Source organism: Furipterus horrens, unplaced genomic scaffold (genome assembly GCF_987537825.1).
Source record: "Furipterus horrens unplaced genomic scaffold, mFurHor1.1.pri manual_scaffold_4, whole genome shotgun sequence".
Lineage (NCBI taxonomy): Eukaryota > Metazoa > Chordata > Mammalia > Chiroptera > Furipteridae > Furipterus > Furipterus horrens.
The window spans coordinates 185,181,965-185,208,176 of NW_028327174.1; the positions used below are offsets into that span (position 1 = coordinate 185,181,965).

Consider the following 26,212-nt stretch of genomic DNA (forward strand, 5'->3'; position numbering starts at 1 on the left):
GCAGGGCTTATTGACAAAAATGGATTCATCTTTCTAGGCCTGCAGGATAAACTGGAAGTGATAGGGGAAGGATTTTTTAAAAATTGCAACTGGGTGACACATGTATCAACACATAGTTCAGGCAATTACAGTGTTTTTGATTTTCAATGGGCAGGAAGGACATCTTTGTGGGGGAGGCTGGTGGAGCTGAATCCTAAAGGCTCAGTCACTGCATCCCAACACTTCAAACAGTAACCAGAGCTCTCTCAGTTCATACCAGCGGTTCTCAACCTGTGGGTTGCGACCCCTTTGTGGGTTCAACGACCTTTTCACAGGGGTCGCCTAAGACCATTGGAAAACACATAAATAATTACATATTGTTTCCATGATTAATCACAATGCTTTAGTTATGGTTGGGGGTCACCACAACATGAGGAACTGTATTAAAGGGTCGCGGCATTAGGAAGGTTGAGAACCACTGCTTTATACCTTGCTCATGAATATGGTTTTCATTCTAGTGGTTACAACTAATTATCTTCATGTACTATATTTATGCATTCTTTATTAATATTGCACCTTAAACATGTTTTCTTTCTGCACCCATTTCACATCCCCAATCAAATTCATTATTCATACAGTTATGTCAAATCTTTTTCATGATGCTGAATTTTTCTTAGTGCCTTAAATTTGTAAATAGCCAGGGTGTCTGATCAAAGCTGATTCTTGGATGAGATATTTTAGAAAATACAAGAAGATTTTTTAAATATCGCATAGTATTTGGATTGGGTAGGCACAGATTGCTTTCTCTGGGCCAATATCATTTATCAGTGGAGTGTCCTCTGTATTTTAAACATTTGGGGAACTAATCATGACACTGAATCGGATTAAAATCTCTCTTAAAGTCAACACACACGTTTGCAGTGAGGCACGGGGTGGCTCCAGGTCCCCCGTTCAGTGCAATATGCCTCAGGCGCCCCTTTAAGACTGTAGCCTCTGTCGCAGGAATACACCACGCTGGGTCCAGCGGTGGTGTTTTGAACTTCGGCTTTCCCGTTCAGAAACACAAGTGGAGCTTCACAACTCGTCTCTAAAAAGAAAAAGAGAAAAGCCTCCTATTAGGTGCTTCTTCTGCTACAATTGCTAAAGGCACTCAGCGCATCGTATGCAATATTATAGTCCATTCACGTGTGAGGCACAATGATACATATTGAAAAAGGAAAAATCCCCAGCATGCGTAAGTTTTATAGTAATACAGTGGTCCCTCTCTATATCATGGTTCCCTTATCGCGGCCCCACTGTATCACGGGATTTTTAAAAATATTAAATTATTTTTCACTATATTGTGGGACTTTGCGGTACTGTATTTGTATGTTGTTAAAGTTACGTAGGTTTAAGAGTGTAGAATATGTTTAAGAACATAAGTAGTGTTTATAAATGTGGGGAAGGTTAATAAGGGAGTGGGAAAGGTTAATAAGGGACTGGGAACAGCTTATAAGTGTGGGAAGGGTTTATAAAGCCTTAATATATATATAAATACTAGAATAAATGTAAGGTTCCTACTTCGCAGATTTTCATCTACCACGGGGGCATCTAGAACGTAATACCCGCGATAAGTGAGGGAATACTGTGCATCCAGGCAATTAAAGATTGCTATTTTCCCCAATCGACTCTAGCTATCTTTATGTATATTAATACCTAAATATTGTTGTTGTTAATATTGTTGGGGGTATGGATGAGCACGTGGGTAAAACAAAGGAATTCTCATTTGTTGTTTCCATGGCCAAGGACTTTCCAGACTTTACCAAACTTATTTCTTACAACTTGAGTTGACCAGATAGAATACAGACTGTCCAGTTTGTATATCCATTAAATTTGAATATCAGTTAAACAACGAACAAATTTTTAGGATAAGTATGCTCCAAATATTGTGTGGGATATTTATATTAAGAAACATTTTTAGTCTGATGTTTAAATTTAACTGGGTGTTCTTTTTTTGTTTGTTTGTTGGCTACCTCTACATCCTTACTCATAACTCTGAGATGATCTCATTTCACAGCAGAAAAGTGAGGCTCAGAGAGGTGAAATAATTTGATCAAGGTTATACTGCTTGTAAACAGAGATAACAGGTAAAACTGTTAGAAGGTAAAAATAATAGGAAAATAGGAAGAACAGGGAATCATGAGCACCTCTGAAAATTGAGGTAAGGAACACTTTACATGCCTCCCATGGATATAGACTCCATAAACTGAAGGCAAGTTTTTGTGTAGTTACACATCATGGTTGTGCACCTGTGAGAAATATTACAAACAGGAATGTGCTAGGATGATAGCAGGATCATCCTTTCTAGAATCTTAAAAATGGGTTTGAGTTTTGACTTTATGATCTTCGTGAAGATAGAGGAGATTCTCAGCCTGGGCTGTACATTAGAGTCCCCAGGGAGCTTTACGCTGAGGGCCCTGTCCTAGACCAAGTGACTCCGAATTGCTACTGTGGCCTTGCTTTTGGTACTTTTTAAAAAGTTCCCCAAATGATTCTAGTGCTCACTCAGAATTGAGAGCCACTAGATTAGATGCTAGCTGACTTCTTTGGGCTTCTTACAGCCTGATGAGTGCTAGAGTCATAGATGTGAACTGTGGCTGTACCCTGGAATCACCCGAGAGCTTTAAAAACATAATGATGTGGGGTCCCAATCTCAGAGATTCTGACCTAACTGATACAGGGTGCAGAACTGGCAAGGGATTTTTCAAAGCTCCCAGGATATTCCAATGTGCGCAAGGCTAAAACCCATAGGCCCAAGGCATTGCTTCTTAAACTGTGCTGTGCCTAGGAATCATCTAGAGGTCTTGTTAAAAATAGCAATTTTGATTCAGTAGGATTGGGGTGTGGCTTGAGATTCTGCATTTCTAGCAAGATCCCTGGTACTACTGGGGCTGCTGGTCCCATGGGCCACCCTCTGAGGAGCAGCAGTCGAGGGAACCCACCAACTTGAGCAGGCTTCCCTGAAATCTGATGGATACAGATAGCGATATATTTAATAACAATAAATATTATATAAGGATCCTTCAAATAGGATGCTCAGAATGAGCATTATTTTTCCCCAAAATATATTTTGTATATTTTATATGCCTAGGAAAAAAAAACACACACACAATACAGTATATAAAAATATCAAGAGTTTTTAGTCCCTGAGTGGTGGAATTAAAACTATTATTTTCTTTTTGCAAAGCACTTGTATTATTTATTTAATAATTATAAAGAAAAAGAAAAGAAAACCACAGAAAATAATAGGATTCCAGTAGAGCTTTTTTTTTCTCTTGCATTTCAGAGAAAAGCTGTACTAACCATTGACATTGTAGTTTGATTTAAACTTGCTGCAAATTGAAACAATTCCTTCATGTTTCCTGTGCAGGCATCATGTTTCCTTTTCATTCCCTGTTCTCCCCGCTGCTCTGCACACACACACACACACTGTTTCATCATAAACAGTTGAGATAAAAATGCTATTATCAGGAATGACCAATGATGCCTTTCTGTGACTGGATATGTTACTCAATGTTTTTTAAAAATATTTTTCTATTTTGAGAACCAAAAGATCATATATCCTCCATTGAGTTTCAACCATATAATATTTCTTAAAAGACTTAAGATTTCTATATACATGAAATCAACTGGATAATCTACCCCAGATTCAAGTACTTAAGAGTCCCGATGACACCTCTGCCACCAAATAAATTTATGATACTGGGCAGGTCAGTTTACCTCTCGTAGCCCCATTTACTCATTTAGCAAGAAGAATAAATCTTACTCATCTTGATATAGTCCAATGTAGTCCAGCTAGATCACCTGAAAAATTGCTTAGACTAAAATATTTGAAAGGCCCTTCTGGGTTTGAAAATTTGATGATGGGGGTCCCCCAGGATTATTAAGAGAAAAAATATCTCGAAGCTTTCCACATTGATTGATTTGTAGAAAAACACTGCCTTTGGCAGAGGAATCATATGGGCCATATACTGGAATAAAGTCATGTGAATTAACCGACATCTGGCTAAATACACTGACTCTTTTCATAAAATGAGTTAACGTAAAATCCATGAAAATGTGACTATTCATTTATTTGACACATGTGCCAGCATCACTTTAAGAAGATGTCAGTATTGGTCAGTACTGTCACCAAAAATCAAAAGATCTAAGCTTTCTAAGTTACAATTATTTGGGAGGAAAACACAAAATGCGAATCAGTTCAATAATTAACTAGTTTCTAAACAAAATGTTTGCCATTCCAGAGTCAGTCATCCTGTGCTCTAGTCTAATGTAATCATTAATCTCAGCTACAGGTTTTGATCCTTTTATTGGTTTGGTGTCCTTCGGTAAAAGGCCAGGGTCAATTTTAAATGACCAAATTGATTTATAAAGACATTGTAGTCACATCATTATTGTGTCCTCAGTATCGTTTTTGGGACCGTGAAGTGCCGTTTGACTTACTTTTGCACGTTGCTGCCCCTCCACTCCATTGTCTGTTCTCCTGACAGGAACGTTCAATGTTCCCCTGTGAATCAATGAAGGAAAATCAACAAGATCCTTACTCTTCAATGAAAAGACAACAGAGGAATGCAAAGTAATCAGAGCTGGGAACTTGAATCTCTTGGCATTGGAATGCTGAAAAAGCTCATCAAATAAATATAGTTTAAGAGGTAGGTTTAGATTCGTAAAAAGGTTTTCATCAAATTACTTCAAAATGCATCCCCTGCCTGACTAGTGCAATTAAAGCACAGGCTTTGTTTCACTTTGTTTCAATGACAACTAGTTATAACCAATAGTTGAGACTGGAGAATGTGTTTGAAATGCAAAGAGGTATATTTGCTTAGTAGATTTTAAAAATATTTGGAGTTGAATCTATGTTTTAATACCTGAGGTACAGCAAAAAACAAAATTGTTTATTTTACACGCTTGAACCTGAAACATGCCAAGATATCTTATTGGTATGAGGATTGCATTTTTCAACAATGCAATTTATCCTCGATTAACTTACTCTATTAAGAACTCAAGCCTTTAAAATTTTAAATATTTTGGGTAAAACCTTTTCACAATTTACTTCCCTGCCTTGTGAAACAGAGAAAAATGAACATAATTTACTTGAAAATTTATTTATAATTACTATACTGAATATACCTTTTGTATATTTTTCAATATCCCATTACCCTTGGGGGCTGTACAGTCGGTTTGCCTCCTATACCTGTTATAGACTTATATATGACTGTTGTTTGATTTCTGGTTATAATTTTTATGTCTTTGCTTCTTCCTTTTTTCTTATCTTTTATGGTAATCATCAGTGTTCTTAAGGGTAATCCTTTTCATTGCTTTAAATACCTAATCTATGGAATAATAAACAAGATAAATAAACTTTTGTAACATTATGTATTTAAAAAAGATCAGGTTTTCAGTAATGTACTAAGGGCCTTGACCCTGAGTCGAATATATGAACTCCAGCATGTAAGTTTTTTCACATGTTTTTTCATTGTTTGGAGCCCTTTGGATATCTCACCTTGAAATTGTGTTCTAAATTAGCAAGATGTCTGAAAAGAGCCTATCGCCTTGACTTTGATTAATATCTAGATTGACTGATTTCTTTCACCCTTGTTCTTTTATTTAAAGGTATTTTCTCTGAGTTTTCAGATTAATTACTGATAAATCTTTCCATGTTAAAACTCCATTGACTTGGATGGAAGGATACTGTCCTAACTTTCCAAGAAAATAATTCATTCCATAAAATTAAATATTTCTTAAAAGTACATATTCATTATTTTGTTCTTATTGAAAAACCAAATGTGTTGATTATAAAAAGTTTGGAAAATAGAAAAACAGAAGGTTTTCCATGATTCTTCATCCAGAGATAAACACCGTTAATATCTGCTATACTTTTCTAGGCTTATATACTTATGTATGCACAAGAAAATATACAAATCTAGTTTGTGATTTATTTTTTATTAATTTTGAGGAAGTATATGGTAAGCCATAAAAGCCAGCTAACTCCCCAACTATGTGGGTTCTTCCAGAGTAGAGTATACTCGAGTAATTTTAATTCATAGTTTAGTATTTTTCCCAGTACTATTTTTCCATGTTCTCTTTTCACTAATGATTTCAATAATATTCTGCTTCGACTATGCTGATTTTAATGCCAGTAAACACTCAAAATCTATTTTCTGTAACTATTGATGTAAAAAAAAAATCAAACACCATCTGTTGGCTCCCTCCTCAGTAAGCTGCAAATTTTGTCATGCTTTTCCTTCTTTCTTTTTTTTCTCTTTCTGTATATATCTTGTTTTTTATTAATTAAGCTGGAGTTTTAGATACAGATTAGAATTAAATTATTATTTTTGACCCAATGTACCTGCTTAATCAACAATTAGGTTAGATAGTTATATTAAGTTTTAGAATCATAGCAACCACTTTATCGCTCACTAGCAATGATTCTATAACATGACTATCTCATTTTTGAGGTCTGTATTTTCATTTATTTCCCAGTTGCCTATAGTAATTTTTATTCCAAAAAGATTTCATGTGCAGTAAAAATTTTGAGGTTTAGAAAGCTCAAAAAAGTTGTGTACCTTACATGTAAATGACAACTTACTTACATAGTAGAATAATTGAACATGGTCTACATTAATTGTCCTACTTGCTTTGTCTGATTTTGGTAATAATACAAATACTGAAAGTGATTATAGTAACTACCCCATAATGAACTCAGACAATGCATAAAAGGCCATGCTAACCACATCATTTCTTTATCTCCAGCCCTCACAGTAACTTTGCAAAAGTGGTTATTGCGTTTCTATCATGGACAGGATGAAACAGAGGCTCAGAGAGATTCAGTTGGTTCCCAAACATCTTTCATCCAGCAGGAGTCAAGGGTCTGTAACAGAGGTCTGCCAGCACCAAGGCCCTCTCCTCAACCACTTTCCCTTCCACTTACCTTTAGTATCTAGGATACTTGTCAAACACACAAATCCCCAAGTCCTGTTTGGTTCAGAAGGTCTTGGCCTAGGAGTATTCACTCCTTTTAAGAATGTCCCAGAAGATTCTCAAGGAACTGGCTCTTGGAGCACACTTTGAGAAACCCAGAAATGTCTCAGATTAGTGGTTCTCAGTCCTGGTTAAACATGAGAATCAACTGGGGAACTTTTAATAAGATACTTCTGCCCTAGATCCAACCAACAGAGATAATGAATTAATTAGTCTGGGTTGAGAATAGTCATTTGCATTTTAAAAACTGTGTCTTATGGGAAAATTGAAGCGTGTGAAAAGTATAACAGTAGAAAGAAGAGTATAACATACTTCCATGTAGCCGTCACCCAGTTTACACAATTGACTCAAGGTCAGCTTGTCTAATTTAAGTCCCACTCCACATTCTTTTGAAGCTAATCCCAGAGAGCAAGTCACTTAATAATTATTTCAGGATGCATCTCTAAAATATAAGAGCTCTGAAAAATTATAACCACAATAACATCATCTTATCATAAAGTAATGATTCCTGAATATTAATATTCAATTAGTGTTCAAATTTTCAATTGTTGCATAAATTATTTTTTGACAATTTACTTAAATCTAGACCAAAGGAAGGGCCACATGGTTTATATATTTCTTATATAGTTCTTTAAATCTATAGGTTGTTTCTCTATTTCCTCTCCTCTTAACCCTGTCAATTTATTTGTTCCAGAAAACAGGAAACTGGCTTATTTGTAAATATTTCCATAGACAGAAATTTTCCCATTGCTTCACTATGGTGTCACTTAACATGTTCCTCTGCCTCTGACACTGGCTGTTGGATTTAGAGACTGGACAAGATTCAAATTCAATTTTCTTTTTTGGCAGGACTTTTTCCAATGGTGCGTTTATCCATCAGGAGGCACATAATGTCTGGTTGCCTCTGTTTTGTTTTCTGACATCAGTAGCTATGATGATGATAGCCTAAACCCATTAATATGTATAAGTTGCAAATTCTGGGATTTATATTCTATAATTTATTACCTGGAATGCTTCTATAAAAAGGAACTTCTCCTTCATCGTCTATTAGGTTGTCTAGCAGTCTAGGTGGCCTTGAAAAAACCAATTTCTGTTGTATTTTCAAAATAATGAGTTTGTCATGAGCATTCTCTACAGTTACCAAATGATGTTTTTAGCATTATTTTAAGTTTAGTACTATTCATGACACATTTGGCGTGTTTCCATCCATTGAAGTTATTATCCTTATTGATGTTAAAGTGGTCTCTTTCTGGCTGTGGGAGCCTTTTTCAGTTGGTTCCTCAGCCTTTTTTAACATGGAGCCTTTGATTGGTTGTCACCTATCTCATGTGACAAGATTTTCGAGGCTAAGCTTTTACATTTCTTGTCTCAGACCTGGAATTGATTATTTCTGCAAGTAACTGGACATTAATGTATTTTTAAAAACTTCTCAGGCAATTCTAACATGTAGCTTGGAATGAAAACAATGGCTACAGCAGCTCTTTCAATTTTGTAGTTAACACCTGGACATTTCCAAAAAATTTTATGGACAATTATCTACTTCCTCAAATTTAATGACTCATCAGTCATTTCTACATGTTTGATTAAATCTTATACCACTTTTCTTTTTCTTAACAAATTGCAAGGTTAGTACCCTTGTATGAAGAACAACTGGGTTACAAAAGCAGGAAAACTTCCCAACTGCAATTCACTGTTATTATCCTTTCTTTCTTTTCTTTTTTTTTCAGTCTTTTGAAGAATTTGAGTATGATCTATATTAGCTTAGTTCCAGAGTTCATGGGCCTATTTTATGTCAATTCTTTGATTTTGTGGTCACAAAATGGAACGCACTACACAAATTTAACAGACCGCTGGTAACAAACACTTCTGCAAAACCTATATTTAAATACCACTACAACAATAAAAACAGGGAATAAGTTTCTTGAGAAACCAGATGACAACATTAAGACAGATTTCTTAAATTTCCAAGTTTGATATCATTATACTTTCAGCAAAATGATTGCAGCATTTTCATCAAAGTAAATAGGGAGGCCTCAGTGCTGCCAATGGGTTTTTTAAAAGATTTTGTTTATTTTTAGAGTGAGGGGAAGGGAGGGAGTAGGGGGGAGAGAAACATTGATTGGTTGCCCTCTCGCACGCGCCACAACCCGGGACCAAACCCAAAGCCCAGGCATATGCCCTGACCGGGAATCAAACTGGCAACCTTTTGCTTTTTGGGGATGATCCCCCCAAAAGCCAGGGCAATGATGGTGTTTTAATATTACAGACCAGGTCACTTGGCATTTGGTTAGAACTGCTATGAGGATTTTTCAGGCCAGATGTGCCATGTGGAACCTGGCATCTCAATGAAGAACCTGACTAGGTATTAGAACCCACCTTAAGGAAATCCTAGCTTTGCACACCTAAATCCCTAAGGTCACATCCCTGTGGTGACAGATAGACTGCTTTGGTGCAGAGTATGACTAACAGGAGGCTGAAACACAGGCTTACAGGACCAATAGGAGTAAGAGTATCAGTCTTGTGGTTGGCATACCAACTTCTTCCTTTTCATGGCTTTGAGTTTTTAAATTCAAGACTTATTTTGCTTTTTAATATTGTAAGTCACCTTAAATATTTCTTGTAAAGAATTAGGGTAAAATGTAACAAAGTATAAAATAATACTTTAGGACCAAAACCAGTGAAAAAAAATCAGTGTTAACACTAAAAATGTTCCCAAGTAGGTTGGAATGCAAATTAATTCTGCTTAAACAGTTTGTTCACTCACCTCTAACTCATAACCAGGTTCACACTGATAAATAACTGTGCTTCCAAAGCTGTATTCACTGCCAACCACAAATCCATATTCTGGACTCTCAGGTTTCCCACAAGAAACTGGACTGCAGGATTCATCAGAAAAAGGCGGCTCCCAGGTGCCATCAAGCTAAGTAACAAATAACAAATTATAAGTTAAATGGTATGAATGAAAAAGTCTGTAAATTTGATTGTATAGTAGAATAATCTCCAAAATGATAGTCAAAACAATGTACTGTGGAATTTGGTCCTACTTCTGCTACTTATTATCCATGGTCTCAAGAACACATTAATTATTTTATGGCCTTTATAGTCATTGCTACACAATTTTGGACATTTTTTCAACATGCAAAACAAGCATTTTCTTCCTAATAAAATCCATTGAAAAACCAATAACACCAAGTATGATTTCATTATGATGCACGAGGACTGGGTGGATGATGCAAATGTTCCATGATGTACCAATGTATTCTTATATTTCACAAAATTTATATTTTAAAGTTTATGGCAATAGCAAATTTTAGGCATACTCAAAGTTTAAAACAATGGCTTCCTGTTCTCCAATACTTGAAAACAGTCTATTACATATTTTGGTGTGGGTCACATCGTTAAAAAAAAATACATATATATATATATATATATATATATATATATATATATATATATATCCACATACACGCATTTACTTTATTTCCCCACCATCATAGTTAGAATTAACATCTCTCAGCCCAGCCCTCTATTTGGGTAAAGTGAAGTAATACAGCTATTTCCTTGACTGTTATTTCTTGCTAATATTTTTGCCTTCTCTGAGGATATAGGTCATGAGTTGAATAACTGTCTAAAATAGGACTTGAGACAAAACTGTTAATTCCATATATGAGCCAGAAGTAATTGTACATGTCCATGCCCACATCATAATCAGCCATTCTCCTAATGTTGGAAATACAAATCACATCAAATTTTTATACTATAAATATTGCTTCAATCAACATATTTTTTATATTTTTGAATAAATCATTCTAGGCATTTTTGGTATCTTCTTAAAACTACATAATATTGTTTTCTCTTGAGATATCTGAAATTTATTTTGGTATATGTTAATTTTCCCCCTAATGGTTACTCAATTGTATCAGAATAATTTGTTTACTAATTACTGTGGTCTTTACTGTCTTGTAATGACTCCTTTATCAGGATTTACTTTTGACTAATTTCTTCTCTTCTATTAATTTTCCTTTTACCTTATTTTACACAAATACCACACTGGTAGGAGTTTTATAATTCTGTAATATGTCTTGATTTCAGGAAGAGCTAGTCCTCCTTCAGCATTCATTTTTCAGAATTTGTATTGATCTCATCCATTTACTTGTTTTAGACACCAAAGGATCATTTTGTTATATGACAATAAAATATTTTCAGGCACTGAACAGAGTTTTACACAATTCATACACTTAAACATTTACAAAGGGTCTATTCAGACCAAAAACTAAACCAAAACTCAGTTGAGTGAAGGTCAGGGGTCATACTATGTGTGGAGGAAGTAATGAGGGCTGTTAGAAATAAATTACCGATTCAGAAAAAATGAGTGTCGACACCTGTATGGCAGAGTCCTTCGGGGCATGAGAGGGGCCACCCCATTGTGCACACCCGACCTGAAGGAGCTTTGGGAGAATATTGAGTTGAGTTCTGTACGTATGCTGGGACTTCGCTTGGTTTAGAAAGCTCAGGATCTTTGAAAAAGTTTCCCCTCAAACTGCTTCATCTCTAAATCTAAAATGGAAGATCTGGAACTGTACCAATTTTGAGGACATGGCACCTTTGACACTCACCTGACCTGCTCCCTGTGATGTTCCTGCTCTTAGGTTTGGCAGCAACAAATCGCTGAGTATGCATGCTTAGTAAATGGAGAAGTGGAAGAAGGAAATAGTTCTTGAATCCCTACTACATGACAGGCATATACTAGACACTTTGTTGGATCAAATAACATAATCCTTTCAATGACAGATATATAAAAAAAGAAAACCAGTTGGAGGAATATAAGGTCATAGAGCCTAAAAATATTTGACATGAAGTTCAAAGGCATGATTAACATTAAGGCCATTGTATACCATGTGGCATTCCTCTCCTTTCAGCTCTTGTCACTACCACCACCCACCCCAAACTCCAGCAAAAGAAGACCATATCAATGGCTCCTTTATTTTTCTTTCTTGGGTACAACTTACGGAAACCAGGAGAAGGGAATGTCTAGGGAGCCTGGCTGTCGATGGTGCTGAACTAGGCACGTTCCCTTATTATCTGTACAGTTTTTCACACTTACCATATAAGATAGGTGTTACTGTATATTTTTTTCTAATAAGGAAACTGAAGCCCAGAAATTTTAAGTAATTTTCTTAAAATCACACAAGTAGGCAGTAGCAGACTCAGAATCTGACTCCAATTTTTTGTGTGTTTCTGCAGCCTTGGATCTTTCTGCTAAAACTGGGAACATATTTGGAATTATCAGAGTTCCTTTCTATACATACATGCTCTTTTGAGCACGTGTGTGTAGTCTGTATGGCCACATGGTTAATTTTTTATGAATATCGTGTTATAGACGTCTTAACATTTTATCTGATGTTGCCATTTTTTTACCTATCCTTGGCTCTTTCATAATTTAAAAACAGGAATATTGAAAATAAAGATATATTTTATTATATTTCTACCAAAAAACTTGTCAAATCCTTTGCCATGACTGAAAATGTGAGGCATTTTACTTTTTAGGATAGTAAGATACTGCTTGTGTATAGAGCGACTTACATTTACATATTCTAATGAAGACAGAGAGCCTTACCTGACATGTTGATATGTTAACTCCTTCATAGGTGTAGCCTTCTGCACATGACACAGAAACTTGCTTATTCACACTGAAATCATCCCCGTGAACAAGTATATGCGTCATGTTTGCTGGTAGAGAACATTTTTTAGGGCTACAGGAGATCCTCTCAGGGAACCAACGGCCATCTTTCTGACAGGTGAATGTATCTGTATCTGTGTCCAGCATATAACCTTCTAGACATCTGCAACAGAAAGGCAAAAATAAGTGCCTTACAGAGAGGACAAAACAGTTTGTAGATTTAAGGAGCTGTTACAAGGCTCAGTAGATATTTTATGTGCTATAGCAACACTGACTCAAGCATCAGGCAGATGGCATTGCCGTTCCAGAACACCAACCTCGTGATGACCGGATCAATCTTTTGCTACTGACATTACGGATTAGCCAAGGTTAAAGTTGCTTTAAAGGTTGTTACTATTGACCTTCATCGTGGATAATATCATTACTGAATTAATTTTTTATTCTAAAACAGCTAAGAGTTCAAGAAATTCTAGATAGAGTCCAAAGTAGACTCATATGCATTGGGTATCTACTTTGTGCCAAGCACGGTTCTAGGTCCTTGAGGTGCTAGGTATTTATTTTAATCCTGATAATTAGATATCATAATGTAACAATAGTATGGCTGTTCAAACTCCAAATTGGCTCTAAAACTCTATGATTTAAAAATCTGGCATTTATTTATTCAGCAAGTGTTTTCTTATTAAATTCCAGTCATTGTTTTAAGTGCTCTATAAATATTAACTCATTTAATACTCAAGTCAACCCTATGGGCAGGTACTGTCATTATCTTTAATCTCATTTTGTAGATAATGAAACTGCCACCAGAGAGCTGAGAACTTGGCTCTTGAGTGAAATCACTTAATTAGCTAACATTTATTAGGTGGATATGTTTTTTTTAATTTCACAAATTACAGGCCAAGTGGGAGTCAGAGGTTCTGCAAACTTGGAGTGATCTGTTTAGCTATCAAGTGAAGATGTGAAAGACGAGGTAATCAACATACAATGAGGGACAAACAGCCAAATATTGAGAAGCAGGTGATACTGTGACTTCTCAAGATCTCTGACACACCAAGATCCAAACAGAAATTTTAAAATGTATTTCAAAAGCAAGGAATAATTGTTTTTCTTCCTTGTGCATGAACTGTTCCTCTATTGCTTTATCATCTATGAGCCTTTCTTGGGTCTATTTCTTACTGCAGTTAAGAGAAAATAATGGTAGGGCTAAAATACCCATAACAGAGATGCTTAATAAGAGTCACTGAATTATAAATAAAATATAAGAAGCCAATATGTGAAGCATAATCTGTAATTCCTTCAAAATGTGAATGAAATTAAATTGATTTAGAGAGTTGAGATATCTTTGAACATTAAATTTATCCCAATAAAAATTTAGTTTATAAATTCATTTAATATTTTCTCTTTTTAAATAATGCATTTTAAACAGGAAACTTTCCAGCAAAAACCGTAATTTGTGTATTAAATGCTTAGTTTGTCTGATAGCATCGGTTGAAGTCCCCTTATGAATATCTCCCTATTTAAATTGATCAATGGAAATATGTGATTTTTACCTGAGTTATTCAGCTTTTGCCTTATTTTCCCAACATTTGCATGTATGAATAAAACCATAAAGTGATTTTATAAAGAAATTTGCTAGCATGATGTTTTAAAAGAGCCTTATGATTTAAGAGATATTAAAAGTAGCTAGAAGATCATGAAGCTCAACAGAATATGGTAATCATGATAATTATATTAGGAGCTATAACCTGAAATGTAGAAATTAATTTTTATAATTGATGGATTTCTACATAAGTATGGGTAGACTAAAGTCAAGTGTTAAAAGCTTCAGTGTTTGAAGAGTAGTTCAAAGATGGTGCTTTCTTCCCTCTTAGCTAAGTTTTGACCAATCTCTTTTCATTTTACAACTCTCCCTTGGAGACTTAGAGCTGTGGTCTTACCTGAGCGTCACTTTACTTTCATAGGTGAATGCCTCTCCAGTTGCCACTGCATTGGCAACAGATGGTGGGGGTCCACAGGACAGGGGCTGACACATCGGATAAGGCTGGCTCCACATCCCTGTCTCGGTACAAGTCACGGCTGAACTGCCCTGGATGACAAACCCAGGTCTGCAGCTGTACGTTATCACATTCTCCTCGGGAGAGTCACTCTCACTGATGAATGCATTTGGTAAGGTTGGGAGAGAGCCACAGGATGGGTGTTCACAGCGTGGGAAGCCAGAGCTCCACTGGCCATTGGCTTCACAGGTGATTTCAGAAGGTCCCAGGAGCTTGAAGCCTTTGAAGCACTGAATCTGAGCTGCCTTTCCACAGCCAAAATCTGTCCCGTTGACAGTTCCTCTTTCAATTACTGGTGTGGAACACCTGCAAGGCAGGCAAAAAGGTGGGCTGCCACTCCAGGAGCCATTGGACAGACACCTTCTTGAAGGACTTCCATGGAGCTTATAACCGGAGAAGCACTGATACTGTATGTGCCCCCCGTGATAGAAGGAAAAGCCATTAGGGAAGCCATGGGGAAGATCTTCAGGAGGTCCACAGTTAACTGGTTTACAGAGGGGAAACTCTGCATCCCAGGTCCCGTCTGCCTGACAGATGAGTTTTGGAGCACCATGCAACACGTAGCCCTCCTGACAGTGGAACACCACTTCCTTCCCGAAGCCGTACTCCAGGCCAACCATCACCCCATTTGCCACCTGTGGTGGGGTGGAGCATCTGACAGGCACACAGATGGGAGTGACTCCACTCCAACTCCCATTGGCAAGACAAACACGACTCCTGGCTCCCTCAAGTAAGAAGCCTATATTGCAGGTGTATTCAACCTCTTTTTGGAAGGTGTACTCATCCACTTTCACCTGGCCGTTGGCTGAGATTGGGGGTGAACCACAGTCCACAGGAATGCAAACTGGCTCACTGCCATCCCAATCTTTATTTTCTTGGCATGTTCTCCTCTCAGCGCCATTCAAAACATACCCAGGATCACACTCATAGTACAGCATGCTCAGGTATGTGTAGTTGTTTCCTTTGATGGAGCCATTCATAACTGGATTTGGTTTTTTGCATTCAATGGCCTCACAGCGTGGGGAAGCACCACTCCACTCTTTATTTTGTAGACAAAGTCTTATGTCGGAGCCCACCAGAATGTGTCCGGGTTTGCAGCTGTATTGTACAGCGCTGCCCACGGTCGTCGCTGTAACATGCAAAAAGCCATTTTCAGGAGTAACAGGCAAGTCACATTCGATTGAAATGCAGGATGGTGCACTGCCACCCCAAGTCCCATCTTCCTGGCATGTCAGCACAGGGTTCCCTGAGAGTTCATATCCTGGATTACAGGTGTACGAAACCATGGTGCCATGTAAAAAGCTTGCTGAAGGTGTAGCTGGAGTTGCGGTTTCCCAAGTTTTAGCCATTGCTCCCAGATGATGATGAGGGTGAGGAGTCAGATATGGAACTTCCATCATGTCTTCTTCTTGGTCAAAATATCCCTGGCTTTCTTTGACCTGAGTGTAGTCTCCAAAATCAATTTGAGGAGGGAGACCACAGTCTATGGGTACACATGTTGGGATGGAGCTTGACCATCCTGACTCTTCACAGGTATGCATGGCATGACCTGCCATCTGGAACCCAGGGAAGCAGCTGTAGATGACCATGGAACCATAGCTGTAGTCTGCACCTTCTACAAAGCCATTTTCAATGGGTTGGGGGGGATCACAGTGGATGGCATTGCAAGATGGGGCATCCACATCCCAATTACCTGATCCTAAACAGGTCAAGGCTTTGGGACCGTTGAGCTTGAAGCCTTGGTCGCAGGAGTATGTAATGGTTTCTCCAGGGTGTAGGTTTGTGTAAGAGAATTTGCCATTCAAAATCTCCTTGGGCTTCGGGCACTCAATGGGTTTGCATGTTGGTGTTCCTCCAAGCCAGTGACCATTTTCTCCACAAAGGATGGTAGTATTTCCCACCAACTGAAAGCCTGGCTTGCAGGTATAGAGAGCTGTGCTGAGGTAGGCAAGACCATGCACATCAATGATGCCATTGAGAATTTCCTCAGGTTGGGGGCATTCCACTGGGACACATTCTGGTAGTGGAGAGCTCCAGGTGCCATCAGCTTGGCAGAAGGTGGTAGGACCTCCTCTTAGGAAAAACCCCTCCACACAAGAATATTCGACAGTACTTCCAAAATGAAGAGCAGAAGCAGGAGACGGAACACCAAAGGAAATTAGGGGAGGCGAGGGGCAAAGAACCATCTTACACACAGGAAAAGAATCATTCCATTGCTGGGATGGCAAGCATTTCAGGACAGAGGGGCCCTGCAGGGCATGCCCTTCTTTACAGGAGAACATCACCACTCCCACCTCCGTGGTCAACTCCTTCAACACAAGCCGGTTTTCCAGGAGGGGTGGATCTGGGCACTTGGCGGGCACACACTTCTGGTTTGGCTTCTTATTCCACTTGCCAGATTTCTGGCATGTCCAAGAGTTATCACCAATAAGCTCATAACCTTCATGACAGAAAAACTGAACCTTGGACCCTACTTCAAAATTTTCCCCTTTCATGTAGCCATTCTGGATTGGGGGAGGTTTTTCACAGTTGAGAGGGGTGCATGACAGAGGGGAGTCGCTGTGCCAGTGGCGATTGGCTTGGCAGACAAATACAGGACTTCCGACCAACTCGTATCCTGGGTTACACCGATATCTCACTTCACTCTCAAAGATCCTGCCAGTGGCATGCTGCATGACAGGGAGAAAACAATGAAGGATGATTTGTATAACAGATAATGCAATTAACTAAACACATTGAATGTTAAAAACGAATTCAACTAAAATGCCTACTTTAAAATGAATTAAGACATAAGCAAATAAGGATTTACGTTTTTCTCCAAATGGTCCAAATGCTATTAAAAAAAAAAAATAGAAGTCCAAGGACAATAGGAAGTAAATTAGGTAATCACTACCTCAGGAATGTTTACCACAGTGCTGAGCCCATAAGTAAAAGATAAGTAAAAGTCTCTAAATTGATGAATGAATTGACAGAGCAATACTGAAAGTTGTAAGTTACTTGGTAAATTCAAAAAATCTTGCTGAGCAAAGCAATGCTAGTTGTTGTTTAATCACAGAAAAGAAAATGCACACACAAGTATACTTTATTTTGCTTAATGTAAAAAGCCAATAAAATATTTGTTATGGATATGTTTCTAAGAGTACTGTCAGAGTTTGGTGTTCATTCTTAATATGCTTTTAAAAAATTGCTGCTAAAACATAAAGAAGGAAAATAAAAAAATATTTCAACTTTAAAAAATTTTTTAAATTTATTTTATTATTTTTTTATTTCTACTTTTAAACAGAACACTTAATATTCATAATCTCAAAATTCAAATAAATAAGTGTATAATAGCAAATCATTTTTAGGTGGTACAAAAGATGAATTAGTTATGAAACCTTTAAAATATTATAATGTCTCTTTGTTAGTGACTAAGGTGAAGTCTAGCTTTAGTGATAAAGATGAAGTCTAGCTTCTGTGCTGTAATGAACTTCTTGGTACATGGACATAGTGATTTGTTTACTTACTTAGGGCTTGGGTAGCCCACAAGCGTGGCAGCACCATGACCTACAGACCTCACCTGTATTGTTAAAGACTCGAGTTTCGATGTTTACTTGGAACCTAGCAGAAGCTCCAGAAAGATTTGTGAAATGAATAAAGAAAGAAAGCCTCCTTATATATACTATAATCCTCTTTCAGTGGAGATCTAATACATTTGAGAGAAAAAACCTTAAATAAAGGGCTTTTACTGTTTTGTTGTATTTGAATATGAAGGAGAAAAGTTACTATGTGTATGTTCATTAAAAAAAATTTGATTAGAATATTGTCTATTTAAAATGACTCTTGGTTTGGGGGAATAAATTTTCATTCCTGTTTTCTTGGTGGAATTAATGAGAAGACACATGTTAGTGTGAAGACAGGACATGTGTGGGTCTAGTTTAACTCTTTGTCCATTATGGTAAAATTACCTTTAAACCCACCAAAAGAAGGCTGCAAAAACTGCATCATAGTAAATTCATGGTTTTAATCCCATCTTTTGTCTAAAATCTAGACATGATAATAGATTTACTTAGACCTTGATTTAGTTCTATAAAATAAGTATATATCCACCTTGGAAAAACTTCTATAAAGCAAAATAGTAGTTTACTGAAATTGGGTTATTCTAATAATAGCTAGAGCTAAGCTATTGCTACAAAGCACTTCAAATGTCTATATACTAGTAGAATGTAGAAAGCTAATATATTAAAAGGATTCATATCTCTAGGATGTTTTCTCCAATAGTCACTACCTATAGATTTAGCTACTTCTTTTTTCCAACAATGAATCTGGTCACTGGACCTGCTTTTGAATCCCAGGTTAGCCACATTGGCTGGCCCTGCCCTGAAAGTGATGAAAGCCACGGACTACTTGTTAATCGGTTTCTTACCTCCAGAAAGCCATTTTCAATCTTAGGTGGTTCATTGCAAGCTACGGGGTGGCACGTGGGTATGGGGCTGCTCCACTGCCCCGTGGCTTCGCAGGTGCTCTTCTTCTCCCCTTTGATGTAGAACCCCTTGTTGCAGCTGTAAGCCACCATGGCCCCAAAACTGTAATTTGATCCGCTCGCGTAGCCATTCATGATGCTTGGTGGCTCTCCACACCGCACAGGGATGCACTGGATGGACAGGGGGGAGGGGTTCCACTGCCCACCTCTCATACATTCAACCTTTGCTGAGGTGTTCAGTACGAAACCTTCCATGCATTTGAAGCTCACAACTGAGCCTGCCGCAAATTTTGCTTTGCTCACAGATTCCAAGATGCTGTAGGAAACAGATGGGGGTTTTTCACAGAAATGAGCTATACAACGGGGCATGGCCTGACCTTCTGGGGGAACCCACTTGCCCTGGGCATTGCAGAGTAGCTGGGAATTGTCTGCCAGGCTGTAACCGTCTGAACAGTAGTAGAATGCGATGTCTCCAAATAACCGATGGGCAGTCTCGGGAGAGGCGTGTTCCACGTGGGGTGGTTCATCACAGGAGACAGCCAGACACTGCTGGTTACTTTCGTTCCACTTGCCACTGGCCAGGCACTCAATAGTGTCAGGTCCAGCAAGGGTGTAGCTATGAGATTGGGGGGAAAGAAACAATAAGGATAATATTTGAGAAGAGGTGTTTGCATCTTTTTATTATGCTTTTGTATTTATTATCTGTCCAATAATTAGTTTTATTCTTTACTCCTTAAAATAATATTTCCTAGTGACCTTATGGATCATATGACTTTTATTTGGGTTATAGAAATATGTCTTGATTTTAATATTAATGCTCATTTAGAAAGGGAAGTGGATTGGAGATTATTGTGATTTAAGGGACACTAAAAATTATGACACATTTCTTTAAAAATAAAAACAAGGAGTAGGCTATAGCCCTGTTTTACTCAATTCAAAATTGGAACTTCATCTGTCTTTAGATGGTTTTAGTTGGTTGGTTTTATCTCTAGTCTTTGAAACAATCTCCTATGAGCCATATATGCATATAACCTACATATAGTTCATAGTTACACTCACGTATATTCAGTCAACTTCCAAGCAGCAATTATATTTGTCTCCTTAACCATGGGGTTAGCATTAACAGCTGTGTTCTACCTATGGCTCTGCTATTCAACCAGTATGAATAAATTATGCTTAATAGCTGTCATCTTTCTTTATGGACAAGGTGGTTGCCTGTATATGACAGATTGATAACTTGCAAAAATCTTAAATTACTCTTGAGTGTTCTCTTGATGAAGTAGAACAGAATAGTAGGATATGCGGTATTAGAATAATTATATTTGAGTCATTATTTTCATTCTCACTTTCTTACTGAAGGGAAAGATGATCAGTCTGTCATTTTGATATTAATGAAGGGTGAAGGGACCAATATAATTAGGCACATAATTTAATTCTGTTTAGACATATTAATTCCTTCATTTGACAGATGAGCGAATGGTTATTTAGACAGGTGAAGAAACCTGCTTAGAGTCACACAGCTGCATGCAGCAGTTAGGATCTAAATTTAGTGTACGTATTGGATTTCAACAATTATACCTTTTCATGACATTGCTCTCTTCCTCTCTTTTTAAAATGAAGTAGGTTAGAATGCAATTTGTGGGGATCCTGTGGAAACTGTATTGCCTTGTTACTACTACAAGTTATTTGACCCACCCTTCAGGATAGACTCTTAAGTCATTAGTTAGTAAACATTCTCTGAAGGTTCCTTTGAGTTTTTTTTTACAAAAGATCCGATGTTATAGAGAGGTTTCAATTCCTTCACCTTAGCAGGCAAGATTTATGAAATTTATAGGAAAAAGATCAAGAGAAAAAATGATAGAGCATCAGCAGAGGTGTGTGCATCCACCCTACCTATGGTCACATATCACATTATGGCAGTGGTTCTCAACCTGTGGGGTCGCGACCCCTTTGGGGGTTGAACGACCCTTTCACAGGGTCGGCTAAGACCATCGGAAAACACATATATGATTACATATTGTTTTTGTGATTAATCACTATGCTTTAGTTATGGTTGGGGGTCACCACAACATGAGGAACTGTATTAAAGGGTCGTGGCATCAGGAAGGTTGAGAACCACTGCATTATGGTCTCAAAACAGACACTCTCCGGCATCCCCAATGGCTGAGCTCAGTACCCGCTTAGGGTCTGTTGCATCCATTGTTTTACATAAACGCAGTTCTTTGTATTAGAATCTGAACCTAATAAATTTTTAGATGGCTTCTGTCTTAGAGGATCCAGGAAGGTACACAAAGACAATATGTTAAAAACAATTTTATTATTAAAAAACCCATTATCCGAGGTCTGACTGTCCAGATTCTACTGCTTCTGTGTAGGATGTGCTCTGGGTGAAAAATCCATTTGTGGAGGCTCTTGATGTTTTATAGTACAATTTATATCCTTTGCACACTTCAAGGCATGCATAATTATTGTCATGGGTTCCTTGATGTTGCCAGCATATGTCATCGGCTGAAGTTCAAAGTCATCACCTGAGACATCCCTGGTTTATTGGATCCATTGTGCCATCTATAAAACACTTCCTTTAGTCCATGGGACCGGCTGTTTGCGGCAGAAGTATCTGTCTCCAGAGCCTTCCTTATTCCTCAAAGCCTCTTGAGGACATAAGAACTGCTTTGTAATTTGGCAGTACTTTGTTAGACCTCTGACCCCTGAGCTTCTGGAAAATCTCCACTAACTATTTCTCCCTAATGGAAAATCACGGAAAAGCTCTTCTTTAATGGAATGGAAAATTACCACTAAATATGAGGGGGACTCCCCCCCCCCCCCAGACTAGAATTATCTTCTGGAGGGTGGGCCCTGTGTAGTACAGGCTTCCCCTGCTAGGTGAGTGCTCTAGGTACCCATCTGTATCAGTGTACCAGCTGGCACTGTTGAGAGGCTGTGTTCAGCTTCAGTGAATTTTTTTTAGAAGACTCTTTCAACATGTTTGCCCATTTCATGATGGGTGATTTACGGGTACACCTGCTCACACCGCACTGAGTATTCAGCAGATTTGACCAAAAATGGCATGACCCCCTTATCCTACCCTTCCTATTCACCCAATCTTGCCCTGAATGACTTTTTTGTTTTGTTTTCCTGGATGAAAAAAAGTCCACACAAGGAAACATTTTGCTGATGTGGAAGAGGTTGAAACAAAAAACAGCGAAAGTACTAAAAGGCATCAAAATCGATGAGTTCAAAAACTCTTTTGAGCAGTGAAAAAAATGTCTGGATAGGTGTATTGCATCAAATGGAGAGTACTTTGAAGGTGACTGAAGTTTAAAGATGTAAGAATAAATACAGATTTTTTTATAAATACACTCTGGGGTTTTGGGTCTTCCCTAGCATATGTATTTTGAATAAACAAATTTTAAAGGATGCATTTTTATATTACCCATAATTTCTTAGATCCTATACTATTTCTTTTTCTGACCTACAAGCTTGACTTTTCTTTATGATTCTCAGTCGACATTTAGTTATTAAATAAGGGCCATACTATATACTGGAATCACTTAAATAACTTAAGGGTCATGCTATATGCTAGAGTTCCTTAGTGCACAGATGTGATGTCCGTGTATTTACTTGTTTACATGTCTGTGCCTGTGCCCCATTCCCACCCAGCCCCCATTACCGGGTGCACTGTAGGCCCCCTCATACCTAAAGTGGTTGCTCAAAGGAGAAATGATTGATTCTATCTTAAGAATGAGAAGAGGAGGAAAGGCCTCACAGATGAAAGGGCTTTTGAGGGGAGTCATGAGAGAAGTTGAAAAGGAATCATTCAAGGAAGAAGAATAACATGAGCAAATAAATGGGAGTGTGATATAGCTGTGGCATTCTGAGAACTTACAAATAGAAATAGCACATGAACCCCTGGAAAAGGAAGTGGCGATCCCTAGAACTGTGTATTTTGACAGGTTGGGATCGTCGATGGGTGGAGATGTGGCAAGCACAGATTAATTGGAAGTGGTTTTTGACAAGAACCCCTTGAGACTTTTATCAGACAAAATGTTACTAGAACAGAAAGCTATGACCTAAAGAATATTGATTTAAGAGAAATAAGCTAAGTGGGAGTTTCATATCTTGTGAATGCCACAAAACTCTGTCCTTAGCCCAGACGTTCATTAGTTTGTAAGCAACACATAACTGTCGGGTAGGGAATAAGGACTTAAATTTTTTTTTTTTTTAGCTGAGTTCGACGCTTCTAATTCTTCACGGCAATATTTATTAAGGAGAAGCGCAGATCTGAGATCGAGCTGGCCGAAATGTCCATGTCCTCAATGGAATGTCTGTCTGTCAAAGCTGTAAGTTTGGCCCCCGAGTCAGAGAGAAGCCTCATTTTCAGTCACGGAGATGTGTGAAGGGGGATCCTTACTGAAGCCTCCTAATTAGCTCTAATGCTCCAGTTGTAGGAGAAGCTGGTACGGAGCTATCATGACTTGAATGGCTTGCATCTCAGAGGGGCGGAAAAATCTACAGAGTGGCTTCAATAGGTGTTATCTACTTTATTTTTTTTATTTATTTTTTTATAATTTATTTATTTGTTTGTTTGCTTATTTTTATTTTTAGAGAGAGGGGAAAGGAGAAAGAGAGGGAGAGAAACATCGCTGTGTGGTTGCCTCTCACTTGCGCCCCCAACTGGGGACCTGACGTGCAACCTAGTCATGTGCCCTGACTGGGAATCGAACCAGCGACACTTGGCTCGCAGGCCGATGCTCAATCCACTGAGCCACAGCAGCCAGGGCTTGGTGTTATCTACCTTTAGACTAGATAACACGCTCCATGAAAATGGCAGCAGAGGTTGATTAAAGGTAACTACCTTCGACAATATATCAGTTCGTCTTTCGAGGTGCTAAAGAAAGATATATTTTCCAAATGACAAAAAAAGTGATTAAGTGTTAGCCACTGCCGAGATAGAACTACAACTGGTCTCTGATCAAGTTGTGCACCATTTCATTATGTTAGAAAGCTGAAAGCATTAAGATTTCTGGGGAACATATTTCACCTGTTGAGTTGTTTTAAAATAGCAGTTAAAATAGTAAAGTTTTGTACAAACGGTGAAATATATGATCCTTTAAATGCTGGCTCGCAAAGCAAGAAACATTAGAGCTGGTACGCATCTAAAATGTTAGAATATTTAATTATCATCTGTGTGACATTTTGTATTCTCCCCCAAGAAACACTGGGGATACCCTGGCAGACTGTTACTTGAAATTGGCCATGCATGTTATAAAATAAATTGTTTTACTACAAAATTCCATAGAAAAATGGCACATCAACATGACAGTGATCCCACAGATGAACACATTTTAGGATGAAATGGTTGCAGTACATTAGCACATTTCTGGAATAATAATGAAAAATCCTTTGAAAAATGGGCAGAGTAATCTTAAGATGCAATTTTCAGTGATTTGGTTCACATACTGAGTGGAAGCCTACTAATGAGCATGTGCCTGGGAAGCTTTGTGAATGAGCTCCCGAGTGAGTTATTTATTAACTCTTCTCTTTTTATAAGAACCTTAGAAGAAACTTAAAAAGAAACATACTAGATATAAAAAGAGCTATAACTTTATAAGAGCAATAGAAAGTATAAATATGCATCGATAATTGTTTTCAGTTAAAAGCGATGATTACAATTTTATCTTTGCATACTCAGTAATTGCATTTAAAAGTCTCTATTTCAGAAGGATCAAAAGGGAGACATTCTGTTAGGATTCTCGGGTGTCAATGAGACTGCCTTCCCTCTCAGACCTCACCAAGAAAGTGAGTCTACAGATAAGGATGAAAAGGACAATGGGAAAGAAGCGATCATTTTGTTACTTTGGGCAAATAGCTGAAACCCCGCAGTGTAATGGTTTAATAAAGTGATTCTGAGAGGCCAAGTTTAGGGCAGGAAGCAGAAATCAGACTTCTTGCTTTTTTCCTTCCTTGGCATCAGCAGATACTCCAGTCTTCAGAAGTACCTACCCTTCTATCCTACACTTTAGAGTGGATCTTTCTGCTTTAATTCCACTTCAGTACAAAAAGAAAAAAACAGTGAGACCGAAGCAAGTATGTAGGTACATGCAGTCAGCAGGCGTGGGAGGCTCGCATGGTGTGCTGGGCAGCATCAGGCAGCCCCAAGGGGGAAGAGGGACTTGAGAATGTTGCAGAGAAAAACAGGCCTTAACCCTCTTATCAGGCTAGCAGTAGCTCAAGCAATGAAATGACATAGCAGCACAGAATCTATTACACAAAAGCCATGATATGAACATAGCGACTCTGTCCTGGAACCGAATAAGATACAGTGCATGCTGACTTATGCCAATCAACCCCTTGGGGAAAGAAATGAAACAAGTGAAGAGAGAGAGAAGGACAAGAACTGATGTCTAGTTCTAGCTATAACACAGTTGGTAAACCCTCCCCATAGAATACTTGATGATATACGACAAAAATGATTTTAAATGCATAACTGAGCTGGGAAAGAATGCTGTGCTTCCCCTTGGATTGGACAGGGGAGAGAAGAAGAGGGGATAGGAAATAAAGTCTTGGAGTTGAAACTGAGTAATAGCTAAGTCGCTGGCATAAATCATTGAAAAGATAGCACTAGAAAAAGTCTGCCTAGGGGCCCAGTGAGGTGACAAGTGAGATCTCGGCATTTGCTGGGGCTCTGGGTGGAAAAACAAAGTCCCTGCTCAGCTTTCAGTCCCCAGGTCCCACTTCATGTGGGTTTGATGGCAGGATTTATACCACTCACTTTGTAAGTCTTCTAACTGATAAATAAATGTAAAATTAGGTTCTTGGCTGGTGATACTCTTGGGGTTCTTAGTAAAAAGAATAATTCACACGCAGACCATAAGGGACTATCATAAATAAAACAAGCCCTGAATAGTGTAAGGACACAATCTGAAATTATAAAACATATACAAGCATCTTTTCCATTATGAATTGCTCAGCAGAGAGACCAAACAGCAAGATTAGAGCACCAGTAAGTTAATATAACAG

At 38.0% G+C, this 26,212-nt stretch overlaps 1 protein-coding gene across 1 annotated transcript in view; it reads right to left on the bottom strand.

The window, feature by feature from the left end:
- Positions 1-26,212, bottom strand: part of SVEP1 (sushi, von Willebrand factor type A, EGF and pentraxin domain containing 1) — a 164,422-nt gene that overhangs the window by 14,766 nt on the left and 123,444 nt on the right. Inside the window, exons 37-42 of the mRNA XM_090274555.1 lie at positions 19,136-19,808; positions 14,614-17,399; positions 12,617-12,842; positions 9,764-9,919; positions 4,462-4,525; positions 893-1,066 (exon numbers count right to left, since the gene is read on the bottom strand). Coding sequence (XP_090130681.1) covers positions 893-1,066; positions 4,462-4,525; positions 9,764-9,919; positions 12,617-12,842; positions 14,614-17,399; positions 19,136-19,808 — 4,079 coding nt within the window. The remainder of the gene's footprint in view (positions 1-892; positions 1,067-4,461; positions 4,526-9,763; positions 9,920-12,616; positions 12,843-14,613; positions 17,400-19,135; positions 19,809-26,212) is intronic.